The 17,174-nt window shown below is 51.3% G+C and overlaps 1 protein-coding gene across 1 annotated transcript; it reads left to right on the forward strand.

The window, feature by feature from the left end:
- The first annotated feature begins 16,029 nt into the window (after positions 1 to 16,029).
- Positions 16,030 to 16,812, forward strand: LOC101768048 (hormone receptor 4-like). Its single transcript, XM_004974534.1, has one exon. It carries the CDS (start codon positions 16,030 to 16,032, stop codon positions 16,810 to 16,812), a length of 783 nt encoding a protein of 260 aa, XP_004974591.1.
- The last annotated feature ends 362 nt before the right edge of the window (positions 16,813 to 17,174 follow it).

Here is a 17,174-nt window from a genome sequence, read left to right on the forward strand (position 1 = left end):
ACATTGACACTTTTGCCTCTTAGTTGCGGCGATGACTGATGGGTGATGACATGATTGAAGAACAACTAGCATGGTTGGCTAGGGGTCCATCTATCTCAGTATCAATATTCCAAGGATGCAAGATAAATAGGTACACATTTTACACAAGAGCCTAAGACCAAAAGAGCACAAACCAAAATAATGGTATCCATATAGATGCAATAGACAATAATGGAAAAAAAGACAGATACTATGGTGTCATTGAGGAGTTATGGGAACTGGACTGTGGACCTTTGAAAATCCCTCTGTTTCGGTGCCAATAGGTGAAATTTATTGGAGGAGGCATAACGACAGACAACTATGGGATGACAATAGTGGATCTCAACAAGATTGGATACAGAGATGAACCATTCATCCTAGCCAATGATGTGACTCAAGTTTTCTACGTGAAGGACATGTCAAGCAAAATAATAAGGAAGGGTGCTAATAAGTTAGATGACCAGCCAAAGCGGCACATAGTTCTTCCAGGGAAAAGAAAAATCGTTGGAGTTGAGGACAAGACTTACATTTCAGAAGATTATAGTTCGATGATCTTCCTCCATTTTCAGTCGAGGTTGACCCAAGCATCCTGTTAGCTAAAGAGGACGCTCCATACTTAAGTCGCGATCACAACCAAGGGACGTTCATAAGAGGAAGGTGTTGGAGGTATGCCCTAGAGGCAATCATAGAGATGATGATATTACATTTGTATCCATGATTTATATATTGTGTTCATTGAATATCTATTAAAGGCTACTTGAATTGATTTGCAATTATGTGAATTGTATGTGAAACTCTTTACTTGTATGGTTATTCTAAAGTTGTTCCTAGTCGGAGTTCATGTGATGACACACATGAATATTAGACTAGCACATGTATTAGTTGATGACTATATTTCACGAGTCATGGACATGGAGATGTTGAACTAATAATGTGAGATGTATTACTTAAGTGCTAGGATTGACCCAACACGAGAAGTAGTTCTCGCTTTACACAACAAGTACGCTTTATCCTTAGACCTGAGATTGTCGCATGTACTCAAGATGTGGATCGACTTACTTAGGGGCTATCAAACGCTACACCGTGACAGGGTAGTTAAAAAGGTAGCTTTCGGGTTTGTCAACGAGCATGCTGTGAGACGTGGTCAATCAAGATGGAATTCACCCTTCTCTGATTGAGCGTGATATCTCTGGGCCCCTCGAGTGATCGGATTCAAAAATGCATGGCCATGCTACGTACGGTTAAGAGTTAACCTACAAAGGGATTCCGAATCACAAGATTGAGAAAGAGCGGTCGGCTTGAAGCTAGACCAAATATCGTGAGGCAAAGGGAATAGCATGTACATAATGTTGTGATGGTTCATCTGATATGATCTTCGTGTGCGTATAGGAGTTGGCACGTCTCGCTAGAGGTCGCTACCGACTATTGGGCCGAGTAGGAGTACTCGGGCCATGTCTATACGTATCCGAACCCATAGGATCACACACTTAAGGGGCTGGAAGCCCAATTCGAATGTGATCTGAGTTGGATTAGGTTTAGAAGTACTAATGGGCCTCTGACCCAGAGGCCCGTTAGGAACCTCTATAAATAGAGGGGTGGGGGCGTCCTAGGGTTTACATCTTTTTGGTGAAACACATCTGCCGCGCCTCCCACGCCCTCGCCTATTGCAACTCGTGGATCTAGCAGTTCGGCTTGCGACGCTTCCTCCCTGCACGTGTGGATACCTTGGAGGTGTTGCGCTTGCAGCGCTTGGAGGAGCCACCGATGAGCTACGACGAGCCGCCGACGAGCCGCTGATGAGCCACGATGAGCCGCGGCACGAAGACGATCTTGCTGCACGTGGACGAGCTGCTGAGGAGCTGCTGGACATCGACGTGATCGACTACGTTCGACTACGCTGATCGAGTTCGCTGCATCGACGTGAATCTACATCTTCCATATCAGTGCATCGAGTGGTAATCCCGTGATCCTTATATGATAGTTTTCGTGGTTTACGCGATAGAAAGTTTTGATTTGCGCTAGTGTAGCCTACCTCGTATCCCTACAGTGGTATTAGAGCCGTAGCTATTTAGTTTTGGATTCAGGATGTGTGCATATGGAGATATGCGAGTTTTCAGTTTGATCTATGTCCTGGTTTTGTGTTCTTGCTGCAATGGTTGTGTAACAACGTACTCCTACCGGTCGGGTTTCCGCCATCGGAGTTAAGTGATACACATAATGCCAGTTGTAGCGAGCGAAGATCAATGTGATTGGTCGAATTGAGATCCAGGTTCATACGCATGGCACATGAGATGTGCAATAGTAGACTGAATCTACTACCGGGTCGGGATTTTGCCGTATGTGTGTGCTTCGGTAAATCAACCGTAACTTTTCGGTACGATCTCGGATCGGGACAAATATTATATGAAAATTGATCTACAGAAAAAGTTACACATGAAATTCAACTGCTTTGCCATTTTTGGCGAAATTAGATTTCCCAAATTCGGCTTGGAAGATGGAGTTCCGGGCCTCCGAAGTTTGGAACGTTAGAACGCCTAACTCTGTTTTGCAGGATGTATGTATCTTGTGATTAGTATGGCCCTTTGTGTATGTGATGCATGTGTGTAACTCATTCGTGACTTGCGTGTCGTGCGTACGGCAACATAGCTGGAGCCATATGTGTTGTCACTTTAATGTATCTAATGGTCTGCGTACCAATCTGTGATGATCCAAGCAACTATTTAATCTTCATTACTAGCTTCTTTACTAGCTATTAGGCGTAATAGCATGTTCTAGTTCTTGGAGGACTCATCACCAGGAGGACGGCACAGATGGAACATGGAGATGGAGATCACCATGGTGAACAGGTTCTGTGGAGATGGAGATCACCATAAGAAAACGGGTCATACTGTGTCACAACTGTGTGAATGCTATTCTGTTTATGTTTTACTTTTTGCATGCTGTGATGTTAGAAGTAGAATGATCCCTCACAAAGTTTAAGTTAGTATACCCTCCCAACTAAAACTTGCACCGTCCCATGTCTTGTACAATTAGTGGTGGGTCTATGATATTAGGGCGCCAATAGTTTTCCTTGACTAGACGGGTTTGTGTCGGACACTTACACGCATAAGGGTTGGTTTGCTTAACAAGGTTATCTTAACGGTTAAGGATCTTGGGGCATAAAGGTTGGGCGCCGAGACATGGAGATGTCACCCAACAACAGGAGTCATATGTGATATGATTAGCAAGAAGTTGCTTATCGATCTACCTTGTTTGCTAGCGGTGATGCTAAAGCTAACTAGTAGACTTGTTAGTTGTGGATCCTGAATAACTAAGTATCAATAGAGGGATATTGATTTTAGTGGGAGTAGATTCTGTTAAAATAGTTTCATGTGATTTGCTCTATCATGGATACGTTTGTCTTAGTGTATTTTTGCTTTACTTTTGTTGTAGATTAAATGGCACCTAGCAGCACTACACCATTTGCTTTGCATTTGGTCCTTGAGAAGGACAAGTTGAATGGAACAAACTACTCGGATTGGATCCATAACCTGAGAATTGTTCTCAGAGCTGAGAAAAAAGGAAGATGTTCTAGACAACCCTCTACCAGAAGAACCTGCTGATGATGCACCTGCTGCTGGTAAGAATGCTTACAAGAAAGGATGTGATGCTAACCTCGAAGTAAGCTACCTTATGCTTGCTTGCATGGAACCTCATCTACAGATGCAGTTCGAAACAAACTATGAGGCGCACGATATGATCGTGGCGATTAGAGACATATTCCAAACACAGGTCAGGATTGAAAGGTTAAATGTGTCTAAGGCCTTTATGGAGAGCAAGCTAGCAGAAGGCGCAGCAGTAGGACCACACGTAATCAAGATGGTTGGTTACACTCAACAGTTGGAGAAGCTGGGCTTCCCACTGGGCCAAGAGTTGGCCACTGATTTCATTCTTTCGTCTCTTCCGCCTAGCTATGGGAACTTCATCTCGAACTACCATATGCATGGGACGGAGAAGGGTCTGAATGAGCTGTGTGGCATGCTTAAAACAGCAGAGGCTGACATCAAGAAAAGCACTAGTACCAGCCATGTGATGGCTATACAGAACAAGCCTAGCTTTAAGAAGAAGGGCAATTCTTGGAAGAAGAAGGGCAAGGCTGGAACGTCCAAGCCAAACCCAGCGCCCAAGGTTAAAGCTGGACCTGGACCTGCTCTAGACAAAGAGTGCTTTTTCTGTCATGAACTTGGTCACTGGAAGAGAAACTGCAAGCAGTACCTAGCTTCCTTGAAGAATAGCGGAAGTAAGAGTACTTCTACCTCAGGTACGCTTGTTGTTAATGTTATAGACAACATATTTCTCGCTGATACAATTATTAATTCTTGGGTATTTGATACCGGATCGGTTGCTCATATTTGCAATTCGATGCAGGGAATGATAAGAAGTAGAAGCGTGGAAAGAGGAGAAGTTGATTTCCGTGTGGGCAATAATGCAAGAGTTGCTGCGTTGACTGTCGGGACGAAGCAACTCCACCTCCCGTCAGGATTTATTATGGAGTTGAATAATTGTTATTTCGTTCTTAGTTTAAGTCGAAACATTTTATCTCCTTCATGCTTGATGAAGGATGGTTATTCATTTGCGAGTGAAAAAAATGGTTGTGTGATCTCTAAGAATGATATGTTTATAGCTTTTGCACCCATTGTGAATGGATTATTTGTTTTAAATCTTGATGGTTCACCTGTCTGTAATGTAAGTGCTAAAAGGCCTCGGCCTAATGATTTGAGTCCTACCTACTTGTGGCATTGTCATTTGGGTCATATAAGTGAACAGCGCATGAAGAAGCTCTATTCTGATGGACTTCTAACTTCATTTGATTTTGAATCATACGAGACATGTGAGGCTTGCTTGCTAGGCAAGATGACCAAGACACCTTTCATAGGATTTCCTGAGCGAGCAGTAGACTTGTTGGAACTTGTACATAGTCATGTATGCGGACCAATGAGCACGACGGCTAGAGGAGGATTCCAATACTTCATAACTTTCACTGATGATTTTAGTAGATACGGCTATGTCTACTTGATGAGGCACAAGTCTGAAACCTTTGAAAAGTTCAAGGAATTTCAGAATGAAGTTGAAAATCAGCGTGGCAAGAAAATTAAGGCCTTACAATCTGATCGTGGAGGCGAGTATTTGAGCCACGAGTTTAGCAATCATCTAAAGAGTTGCGGAATTGTTCCACAACTTACGCCGCCTGGAACATCTCAGAGAAATGGTGTATCCGAGCGACGTAATTGAACTTTGGTAGACATGGTTCGATCAATGATGAGCCAGTTGGACCTACCGTTGTCATTTTGGGGATACGCTCTAGAAACAGCAGCTTTCACACTTAATAGGGTACCATCTAAATCCATAGTTAAGACACCATATGAGATGTGGACTGGAAAGGTTCCTAGTTTGTCTTTTCTAAAGATTTGGGGATGTGAAGTGTTTGTCAAGCGACTTCAGTCGGACAAGATCACACCCAAGTCGGATAAGTGCATTTTCGTGGGATATCCAAAGGAAACTTTGGGATATTATTTCTACAACCGGTCAGATGGCAAAGTGTTTGTTGCTCGGAAAGGGGTTTTCCTAGAGAAAGAGTTTCTCAAAGGAGAAAAGAGTGGAAAGACAGTGCATCCTGAAGAAGTCCAACTACAAGAAGGAGACCCTCACCTTTGAGGTGGTGGGTTTCCGTGGAACCTACCACACCATCTTGGGGTGGCCATGCCATGCCAAGTTCATGGCCATCCCCAACTACACCTACCTCAAGCTCAAGCTGCCGAGGCCGAACAGGGTCATCACCATCGGCACGTCTTTCTAGAAGGTGTACGAGTGCGATGTAGAGTGCTGCGAGTACGCCGCAGCCATCACTTGCGCGGAGGATCCCGCGGTCCGGCTCGCGGAGAGTGCCGAGGACCCGCCCAACTCCAAGCAGTTTGCCACCTCCTTCAAGGGCACTGAAGGTGTCAAGGAGGTCCCCCTCGACCCCAGCAGTTCCGACGGCAGGACCATACGGATAGGCGCTACCCTATCTGTGACGACCGACTCCTAAATCTCCCGAGTTAATCTTAACCGGAACCCTGGATCCCAGTCATCCGTCTTGTTTACCGTGCCTGAGTGCTCAGCCTTCCGCCCGGTTCCGACCCCTGGAGACCCGACCCCTTCCCGTTTCGCCCCGCTCCCGACCCCGGCAACACAGCCCACCGTCGGATCCTTCTAAATCTTCCTCAAACACCGTTCTATCCGCCCGATGGACCCGCAAGATCTTTTTCCCAGATCCTTCGCGACAGGCGCACTCGAGTTGCATGCCTGCTTCAGAGTCTTCCTGCCGTGTGGCTCGTCTTCTCCGACGCCCGCCGCTCAGTTTTGTCTTTGGCGAGCGACCAAGTGGGTTCTCGCGCCCCCTTCCCCAATGGCAGCGGAAGCCCCCTGCAACCTTTCTGCAGAGCCTCGCCTCCCGCGCCCATCATCACGCTGCCAGATCCCGGCCCCAGAGCCCGATGTCGCCCGTCTTTTCCGTCACTTCGACCACAGTCGCACCGCCTGGTCTCCGCTACACGACGATTCCTCCATCGCCAACCCGACCGCGGCAGCGACAGCTCCTTTCCCCGCCCTGTCAGAAGCCGCCCGACAATCTGTTGCTCCGCGCTCGCCCGCGCGCCCGCAGCTGCCTGTCTTCTCACCTGTGCGCCCTCGATTCTAGCGCCGTTAAACCGGTCGCTTCTATCAAATCTTCCGCACGGCGACGCCCGCCTCCACCAAATCTCAACCACCGGTCTACCCGCTCCTACGCCGCCCTGACGGCAGAACGCAATGATCGCTGGCGTCACCCCCGGAGCCCTGCACCACCGCCCTCTTCGCTCAATCGCCACCCCGGCAGAGTACTCCATTGTTTCTCCCCGGCCTTCGCGCCGCTTCCCTTCTCTCTCTCCCGCGCCGCTTCCTTTCCTCTGTTCCCGCAGCTATAAAAGGAATGCACCAGCCGTCGGAGCTCCCTCCGCCATTGTTACCTTCAGCCATTCTCTCGCTCCCTGCTCAAGCTCCTAGCGCCGCACACCAAGTCCTGAGGAGCTCTGCTCTCAGATTTCTCTCAGTTTTCTCCAAGTCACCCAGCAGCTTGCTCTTCCGTGCTGCGTAAAAGCTCTCTTGTGATCAGCAAGAAGCGCCGCCACCACCGTAGTTTTCCCGGTCTTAGCCGTTGTTCAAGCCTTAGTCCCTACGCCCAAGTCTGCTTCTTCCCGACCCCAAGCTTTCCTTTCAGGAAGAAGGTAAGTTGCCGACCCCAGTCCGCTTCGCCTGACCCCTCCTATCCGCCCAACCCCGGTTCCGTCTCGCCCGACCCTATCTGCTCCGCCGACCCTTATCCGTCTCGCCCGAGGGCTTGGCTGTGATCTTTTTCTTCAACCCGAGGGTGTATGTGTAAAACTTGGGAACCCTTCAGCGCTTGCGTCTAAGGACCCCTAGTATACCACATCCTCTAGTTCAAGGATCAGAGCATAAGTTCCTCTCCGACCCTTGCCTTTCGATCATCACCAGCTCTCTTGAACCTCCCTACACCCCCTGCTCTTTGTCGCAAGTTTCTGGGCTTAGGCGAGCCAGTGTTGCTGTTGAGATAATTGTCTAAGCTAACCCTTGCATTGCATTCGTGTAGAGCTGCACCTCGCCGACGGCTTCTACGAGCTACACCCGACGCCAGAAGAAGAAGCTGTAGCCGAGCTCCTGCCCTCCGAAGCCGAAGTCGCCCCCGAAGTCGAGCAGTTTTCTTCCTCCTTGCTTGAAGGCAAGCCCCGGTTGCATGAAAACCTTGCATGTTTTACCAGACTTGCGCATACCTTCTGTAACATGCTTGTGCATTTACGTATAGGAGTTGTGTGAAACCCTAGATGCATGACTTAGTTATCCCCATGATCTGAGCACTAGCTGTTGGACCGAGTAGTCGCCTTGCTTAACTAGGAGACGGTAAAAGTCAAGTGATCTCCTGTCACTCGCGAGTTGTAGGAGTTGGATGTCTATCTTTCTGTTACAGCTATAAGGATGATGGGCGGGGCAGGGTTGGTAACTCTTTGGTGGATGGATGGTTGCCCCGTCTGTCTATGAAATCTTGTTAAGGCCCGACAGTGGTGGTGTTTGTGATCAAGTGTTTGAAAGTACTAGCCTCATACTTAGTATGGGATGAGGAAGCCTAGTACCGGATTGAACCTAGACGTGAGAAGTCGCCCCATTGTTCTTGGAACGGAGTTTCCCCTGCTGGTTGTCGCACGTGGTGGTAAGCGTGGTCACAGGACGGCAGAGGCCGGGTCTGTGGAACCTTACACCAAAGGAAATGGGCCCGACACGGGTTAGGGGATTGATGGGGAAGGCCGACATAGGAAGCGACCTCCGGGTGCGCGGATGTCGTGAGGCTAGGTTCACCATGCATGGTTAAGAACTCGAATCGATTTGTCTGCCTCTCACAGTTTTGAGATTGCTTGATCGCTATGTCACCCTGAGTAAATGAGGAATCTGATGATGACATGTTTGGTGATATATCCATACATCTTGTTTGGTTCTATGATTGCTTAGAATAGGTTGCAAGACCTAGACTGGTAAATGAACCTAGAACCGGAGCTAAAACTTGAAAATAGGGTTACTTAGTGCTTTTGGCAAACAAACCCCTCAGCCAAAAGGCCATGCATGTCTAGAAGGAGGAGTAGTTTTTACTCCTATCGGTTAAGTCTTGTTGAGCTTAGTAGCTCAGCCTTATTGTGGCTCCTGTTTTTCAGGTGAAGTTGCTGCTCCCGACCCCTCTCTTGCTGGCGCTTGGCCGCCCCAGCTTCCGCCAGGCTGGACGGTCGAGTGGGATCCTTCCTCGGACGGCGAGGAAAGGAACCAGTGATGTCCCGGTTGGCCTCACCAGGGATGTCCGACCCCGACGATTGCTTCCGCTAGTGGTTTTACTTTTGTTATTTTCCTTTGAACCTTGTAAAAACTCTGATGTTGCTTTTATGGCCGAACTAAAAGGTTAAATCGGATAACTCAATGGACTCGTTGTATTCTCTGGAACCACTCACCTTCGTGTGAGTCTGCTAAACTCGATCCTGTTCAAGTGGTTAAATCGGATGAAATCCGACGGCACTTCGTGTTAACTTGGCTTAAGCATGGGTGTCGCATGTTAGGCGGCTTAATCCTGTCTAATCAAGCTAATCCGAAGTGGATCCGCCACAGCTGGTATCAGAGCGAGGTTTAGCAGTGCAGAGAACACAACAAGCCCTAAACACTTCTTTGAAAAGATAAAAGTTGCAAGAAACTTTTGAAAAATCTCGTACGATCGTTAAGGATGGCTTTAGTGCGAGAGGCCCTAGGGGATTTTGGGGTTGTTTTAGGTGACTAATAATTACTTGGTTATTTTGCTAACCCTTCCAGCACTTCGCCACGTCTATCATACGTGTGCCGAGTTCCGCATCGCGAGCATGCGAAGGTTGATAGGGAGTTCTATTCAAAGGACCCTATCTTCGTGGTTGTTTTCGCCCACGTCTATCACACGTGCGCAGATTCCGTATGTGCTCTATACGAAGGTTGGTACGGTTCGATTCCAACGAATCTATCAGCACGGTTGGTTCGCCACGTTTGTCATACGTGTGCCGATTCCGCATCACGAGTATGCGAAGGGTTATATGGTTCCATTCAAAGGGAACCTATTTCCACGGTTGAGTGCTGTCCATGCAGCCTTAAACGCATGGGTGTCGTTCCTATAGTGAGCGGTAATGTTTGGGAACGCTTTCGTGGGTGCTGGCATGAAAGGTTCGTGTGTTGGTGTTTTTCTGCAGGTACGCTAACCGCGTTCGTTTAAGACACGTTGTAGAACCGACTAGTTATTATAGGGAGAGACGTAATTGTTGCCTTGTCACCGGCACTGACCACGTAAGGCCCAAAGTTTCGGGCAGTTGTTTCTGGTTAAGTGTAAGGTAGGCCGTGCATGCGTCATACTTAAAAAGCTGTAAGGTTTCCTTCTCAACAGCAACCTTGTTTGGAAGAGTTCTTTTGGATCTAAGGATTCCTAGTTTCTTTTAGTTGCTCTCGGTCCAAAAAACCGACTGCTTTTCTATCCGACCCCTGACCCTTGGAGTCTATCTCACGTGGTTTCGGTTTCTTGGTTCCAGATGGCTGTTCCCGGGCATGTTCTTTTTGGAGCGGACGGTGCTTTCCAGTCGACATGCCTGCATTTCGAGGGATTCCCTGCGATTCTGTGGGATACGTTGAAGTGGTTTGGGTACCAGTCCCCACCCTTGTATGCCGGACGGTTATATCTGGATCAGGGTATCCAGACATGCCAAGTACAGGCGTTGGTACCTCCTCCCCCTGTGCGGCTCGACTAGCCCTCTTTCGGCATAATAGCCTATGGCCTTGCTCCTGAAGATACATGGGAGTCTGCCGCCCTCCAGCTGCTCACCCAGTTCTGTCAGCTGCACCCCGTGGAGATCACGCTCGACCCGATCGGCCTTTTCCCCGTCAGGAACCGGCTGGACCCGGCATGGCTCGACCGCGTCGGGAACATTGAGGTGCTAGCCACCACATGCGCCATGGTCACCATCTCCACCAATATCAGGTGCATGGCAGCTCTTTACTGGCTGATAGAGCTTCAGGGGAGAGCCATGACCCTCTTCGCCCGGACGGCAGCAGATGCTCACGGGTACCTCCAGGCAGCGAGAAGAGATATGCTAGGCCAAACCTACCAGCTTATTCAACGGGGTATCCAGATCCACAACATGCAAGACCGGATCTCCGAGCTTGAAGGAGAAGTCGCCGACCTCGTGGACGGCATGATAGAGCTATCGGAGGAGAAGATGGAGGTGGAAATGGAATTGGCAGTTGCCAATGCCCATCTGGAGGAGCATCAAGCTGAGCTCGATGATATGCATGCCCTCAACCTGCAGCTCGAAGCTCAAGAGGACCCTGAGGAAGACGAAGGAGCGTCCAGCATGGATATTGAGGAAGATGGCGCCCCTTCTCCTACTCATAGTGTCCATTGGTAGATTGCGGGTTCTCAGGGGATCCTTCTTTTGTTGTACTCCTCGGCAGCCTAAATTTTGGAAGAATTGTAATAGGTTAGCCTGGAGTTGAGTACTCCCTGTGTTTGGAACACCGTTGTATATAAAGTTAATTCTGGTGCCTGGCTTTTTTTTTCATCTGTGCATGGTATGGATGCTAGGCTAAGTAAGTTGTGCCATGACCGTATGATGTGTTCTGAGAGCCTGTTCAATTGGCCGACCCCAGCTTGTGAGACCGAGTGCGCCGACCCTTTGAGGCAGTTTCCGCCTCGTCCGACCCTTTTTAAATATGGACCGTTGCCCGACCCCTTGGCTCGAGTTGTATATGACATGTTTTGCCCAAAGTTGAGTACCAGGTCAAGATAAGTGTTATCTACTCTGAGAATGGGAAAAGTGTGTTTTCCCTATGAGGACGTGTGTTGCACCATTGGCAAGAGTCGCATTAAAGGATTTAATTTATACATTCCATTTGCCGGAGTACTCCTAGGATTATGAATTTAATGGAGCGTTAACTCTTGCAGATGGCGCATCGCACCAGGTCTGGTTCTGTGCCCAGCGGTAGCGAACAGTGACAGGATCTTCCCCCGCCCCCGCCTTCATCTCCACTGGAGGCAATCCTAGCACCTCAAACTGAGCTGCTAAGGCATCTGGTGCAAGGGCAACAGCAACAGCCACATGGTAGAAGAGCTCAACAGTAGCCGCATATCGCACAGTATGAGGACTTTCTGGGGACACAACCCCCTTTGTTCCAAAAGACACAAGAACCGCTCGATGCTGACGCCTGGGTTCGTACGATCGAATCCAAGTTCGAGCTTCTCACCGCTCCATGCCCCGACAACAACAAGGCTCGGTTTGCAGCTCAGCAGCTGCGTGGCTCCGCGCGGCTTTGGTGGGATCACTACCATGCCATGCTGCTGGCTGGCCACGTGGTCAGTTGGAATGAGTTCAAGACGGCGTTCAAGGCGCATCACATTCCAGAAGGTCTCTTGGAGCGCAAGCTCAACGAGTTTCTGGCCCTTACCCAAGGAACCTGAGATGTGCTGCATTACGCTCAAGCTTTCAACGACCTGTGCCGTTATGCCGGCTATCATGCGGACACAGACGAGAAGAAGCGGGACCGATTCCGCCGAGGGCTGAGCTTGGAGCTCAGGGAAAGGTTGAACCCCATCAAGGTGGACACCTACAATGAGTTGGTCAACCTGGCCATCTCTCAGGAGGACTGCATGCAAGCCCTCAAGGCCGACCAGAAGAGGAAAGCCTCTGTGGCATTTCCGAGTCCGCCGACTCGAAGGTTCCAGATGGTTCCTCCACAAGCCCCTGGCCGACCACAGCAGTCAGGGAAATGGATTGCCCGACCCCCGCCAGTAACAGCGCCTCCTTTTCCAGGCTTCCAACCGCAAGTGCCCCGGCCGACCCTGCCAATGCCACCTCGCCCGGCAGCTAGTAACCGTTGTTTTACTTGCGGCAACGAAGGGCATTTTGCAAAGGACTGCCCCAGGAGCAAGAATCAACAGCAAGGTCCAAACCCCATGGCAGCTAGAGGCAAAAGGCCCAAGGTGCAAGTCCGACAAGGCCGACTCAACTACACCAGCTTGACCGAGCTCCCCGAAGGTGCGCCAGTAATGACGGGTACTTTCCTTGTTTTAAATCAAGCTGTTGTTGTGTTGTTTGATTCGGGAGCCTCTCATAGCTTTATCGGGAGTAAGGCTAGGGAAAGATGTGGGCTAGATGTCGGTCACACTAAGGAACCTTATGTGATCGCCACTCCTGGAGGAAGGATAACGTCGGATCAGATTGTTACTCTTGTACCCCTCCAGCTAGGCCCCACCCTCTTCAAGGAAAACCTTATCATCCTTGACCTAGAAGGCATAGATGTCATCCTTGGTATGGACTGGATGGCCCGACATCATGTGGTTCTAGATACAGCAGCTCGATCCCTCTACATCAGCTCAACCTTCCATGGTAGTTCTACCATATACTTGACCCATCCTGAGTCTGCACTTCCTTGTGCCTACCCTCTATCAGGAGCCCGTCTAGGAGACCTCCCTGTTATCTGTAAGTACCCTGACGTGTTTCCAGAAGACCTGCCGGGTATGCCACCTGATAGAGAAGTGGAGTTTTCCATAGAGTTGATTCCTGGCACAGCCCCAATATCTAAGAGACCCTATCGGATGCCACCCGCTGAGTTAGCCGAGTTGAAGACCCAGTTGCATGATCTGTTGGAAAAAGGGTTCATTCGACCCAGCACCTCATCTTGGGGTTGCCCTGCCCTGTTTGTGAAGAAGAAGGATGGCAGTCTACGTATGTGTGTGGATTACCGACCCCTCAATGATGTGACAGTCAAGAACAAGTACCCACTGCCACGCATTGATGTCTTGTTTGATCAGTTAGCCGGAGCAAAGGTGTTCTCCAAGATCGATCTTCGTTCTGGTTATCACCAAATAAAGATTCGACCCTGCGACATACCCAAGACAACTTTCTCTACCAGATATGGAGTGTAAGAGTACCTAGTCATTTCCTTTGGACTCACCAATGCACCCGCCTATTTCATGTACCTCATGAACTCGGTGTTCATGCCCGAGCTGGACAAGTTTGTAGTGGTGTTCATTGATGATATCCAAGTTCTTCATGTTGATCGAGGCACGACCGGTCGCACAGATCAAGTCCGAGCAGGCAGTACAATTCTTCACCGACATCATCCATCACTTCGGAGTCCTCAACTCCATCATCACGGACAATGGCACGCAGTTCACCGGGAAGAAGTTCCTCAAGTTCTGCGACGACCACCACATCCGAGTGGACTGGTCGGCCGTGGTGCATCCCCGCACGAACGGGCAGGTTGAGCAGGCCAACAGCATGATACTCCAGGGTCTCAAGCCGAGGATTTTCGACCGCCTCAAAAAGTTCAGTGGCCGATGGGTTGCGGAGCTCCCCACAATCCTATGGAGTCTGAGGACGACCCCCAGTAGGGCAACTGGCTTCACCCCGTTCTTCATGGTCTATGGGTCCGAGGCGATCCTCCCTACCGACCTGGAGTACGGGTCGCCAAGGGTCAGGGCATACGACGAACAGGGGAACCAGGCATCACTCGAGGACGCGCAAGACCAGCTCAACGAAGCACACGATGTGGCCCTGCTGCACTAGGCCAAGTACCAGCAAGCCTTACGACGGTACCACAACCGCAAGGTACGAGGCTGAACCTTCAATGTCGGCGACCTAGTGCTTCGCCTCGTCCAAGACAATAGAGGCCGGCACAAGCTGACCCCTCCGTGGGAAGGTCCCTTCATTGTCGCGCAAGTACTGTGGCCAGGCATGTACAAGCTGGCGACCCCTGACGGGTAGATCTTCACCAACGACTGGAACATAGAGCAGCTAAGACGTTTCTACCCCTAGTTGTTGTTTCCAAGTTTGTACATACATACTTCTGTCACCTTTTAATTCATGGAAAAGGATAGTTTTGAGTCGATTCCGTTTGAGTTTCGTCCCGAGCTTAGGGATATCCAACCCTGGCTCTGCCCCAGGGTCACACATCCCTCGGGGGCTATCAGGGGCTCCGGCCCAAGTCACTTGGCGTCTTCTCAAAACACCATTTTTCCGAACCGACCCTCTTCCTAAATGTTTGGGCGTGAAAAGGAAAGAATGCACCAATGACGCTCAGGCAAGACTGATCGGACCGCGAAATACCTACCCCCCAGCGGCTATGGTGCCTTCGCTCATCGGTGCTTACTGACGCGTCCAACCCGCACTCTAATCTTTCCAAACCCAAAAAATAGAAAGAGGATCGAAAACTTTTTTCGACAAATTATAGAAAAGGCCTCTGCGGCCATCACAAAAGCGAGTTCAAAGTTAACTAACATATTTACACACTCTTGGGCGTTCGAGCCCGATACAGCTAACTCGTTCCTGGGTCCTCTGGCGGGACAGCCTCATCCTCCAGAAGCTTTGCCAAGGCCTCTGCTGGATTGAGCACCGACGCGTCGATCTCATCTAGCTCGACCTCGGAGTAGCCGGAGGCGTACCTCATCTCAGCGAAGTTGATGACGAAGTAGTGGCAGCCGAAGACGCCGAAAGCCCACCTCACACCGACGTGGAGCGCCTCCCAAGCGATCTCACGAGCCTACCGGTATGCCCCAAAGACACGAGCCACCAATGAGCTCGTCCCCTCCCCCTGGACCACCCCAAGACCGTCGCAAACTTCGTGGACCGCGTCCCGTAGGTTGCCGTGCTCGGAGCGCTTCGCATCAAGGACGTCTCTCAGCCGGGCAGGGTCGTCTGCAACGCCTGTCCAGAAAGGTCCGCCAAGTCAGAAACCACCGCAAGAACAAAGGAACGAGAAGAGCCTTACCCTCAGATTGAACCTTCAGCTGATGCTCCCGGTCGTGCCCCTAGGACACGGCAGTCTGAAGCCCCTGCACCTGCACATGGAGCTTACTGACCTCCTCCCCAAGGTTGGCTACCATCTTCTTGGCCTCAGCCTTCCGGTTCGCCTCGAAGTCGCGCTCCAGCCAAGCCTTGTGCCGCTCGTGCCGGATACGATCGATAGTTTTCTGAAGGGCCTCATGGTCCTACTTCAACCGTGTGAGCTCCTCGGCATCATGGCAGGCCTTCTCGGCAACGGCCTGGAACTCCTCGAGATTGAGGCGAGCCTTCTCAATGACGGCCTGGAACTTATCCTCCGCCCGCCGCGTGCCCTCCCGCACCTCCTGCTCGTGCATCCGCAGGTCGGCGGCGAGCTGCCCGGTTAGCTCCCCGGTCCACTGCCTCTCCACGGAGAAACGATCCCAGAGCCCCCGTTCGTGCCGGAGGAACTCGGACTTCCCCAGGCTGCATTCCTGGAGGGCCTGCAAAAAAATTTATGTTCAAGAACTGTCAAGAGAAAGGAGGGACGGAGAAACAAGAGGAAAATAACTACCAAGGAAAGCACCATACATGACCACCGGGGATGACAACGCCGTCCAGCTCCCCCATCATGGAAGACAGGGCAGCACGGATATTTGCAAGCCTGCCCTACACCGCCTGCCACTTACCCCACTCCTCGGCATCATCCAGCGCGAAGAGGGGCCTCTGCGGGTCCTCATGGGATCTCCAGTGCAGGGTCGACCCACCCCACGCATTGGGGTCGGGATTAACTGAGACAAGGGCGGAGGCCGTTCTGGCCGACCCCGGCGCCGCCGTCCCCGACGTCGCCGCCAGGGCAGGCGCCACTGCCTCTGACGCCGTCGGCTCCGTCGACGACCCCAGCACACTCGCCGTTGTCTCCGTTGTCGTCACCGCAGCCGTCATCGCCGCCGTCGCGCATCCCGCTCTCTCCGTTGTCGCCGCTGTCTCCATCGCGGCTGCTAGGGCGGGCGTTCCTGTCTCTGCCACTGTCGCCATCTCCGTCACGGCCACTAGGGAAAGTGCCCCCATCTCCATCGCCGCCATCTCCACCATCACCGTCGGAGCCCCCTCCGTGGCCGACACCCTGGACGCCGACGCTTCCCCCGCGGGCTCCTCCTCCACCTCGTCGTCGAGGTCTATCACCTCGCTGGGCGGAGGAACCCCAGGGGCAGCACCTTGTCCCGCAGGGTCGGTTGCAGAGGCAGAAGGTGGAACAGGGGTCGGTTCCTGCCCCGTGCCCGACTGTGGCACCCCCCCTCTGGTCGCCGCCACAGAGGCTGTCTCTGCGGGAGGCCCCGCGGCCTCTCCGATGACACTGCCGCTCGCCGCTGGCGGAGTCACGGCCCGCCCCACGGAGGTGGTCGACACCTAGAGTGCCTTCTTCGGCGCCAACAGCGGGACGAAGTCCCGAGGAGCGGCGCTATGAAACAACGACAACTTCATCAAAAACGACTCGACGCTAGGAAAGGAATAAGGTGCGCGAGGAATTTCCACTTACCTTCCCCCAGCGCGAGGGCGACGGGCGCGCTTTGCCTCCGAGCTCGACGCCGGCCTCGGGGCATCCGGCAGCGGCTGCTTGCCGCTACTCCTCTGCTCGCGCGATGCAGGTAGAGGGTTGAAGGTCGACTCCGTCGAATCCTGAGGTGCGCCCTGCACCGACCCCTGGGGCGTGGCCCAAGATTCTTGTGGAGTCGAGTCCTGGGCAGGCGGTCCGCTCGACCTGTCCCCCACAGC

Source organism: Setaria italica, chromosome VI, assembly GCF_000263155.2.
Source record: "Setaria italica strain Yugu1 chromosome VI, Setaria_italica_v2.0, whole genome shotgun sequence".
In the NCBI taxonomy this organism is placed as follows: Eukaryota; Viridiplantae; Streptophyta; class Magnoliopsida; order Poales; family Poaceae; genus Setaria; species Setaria italica.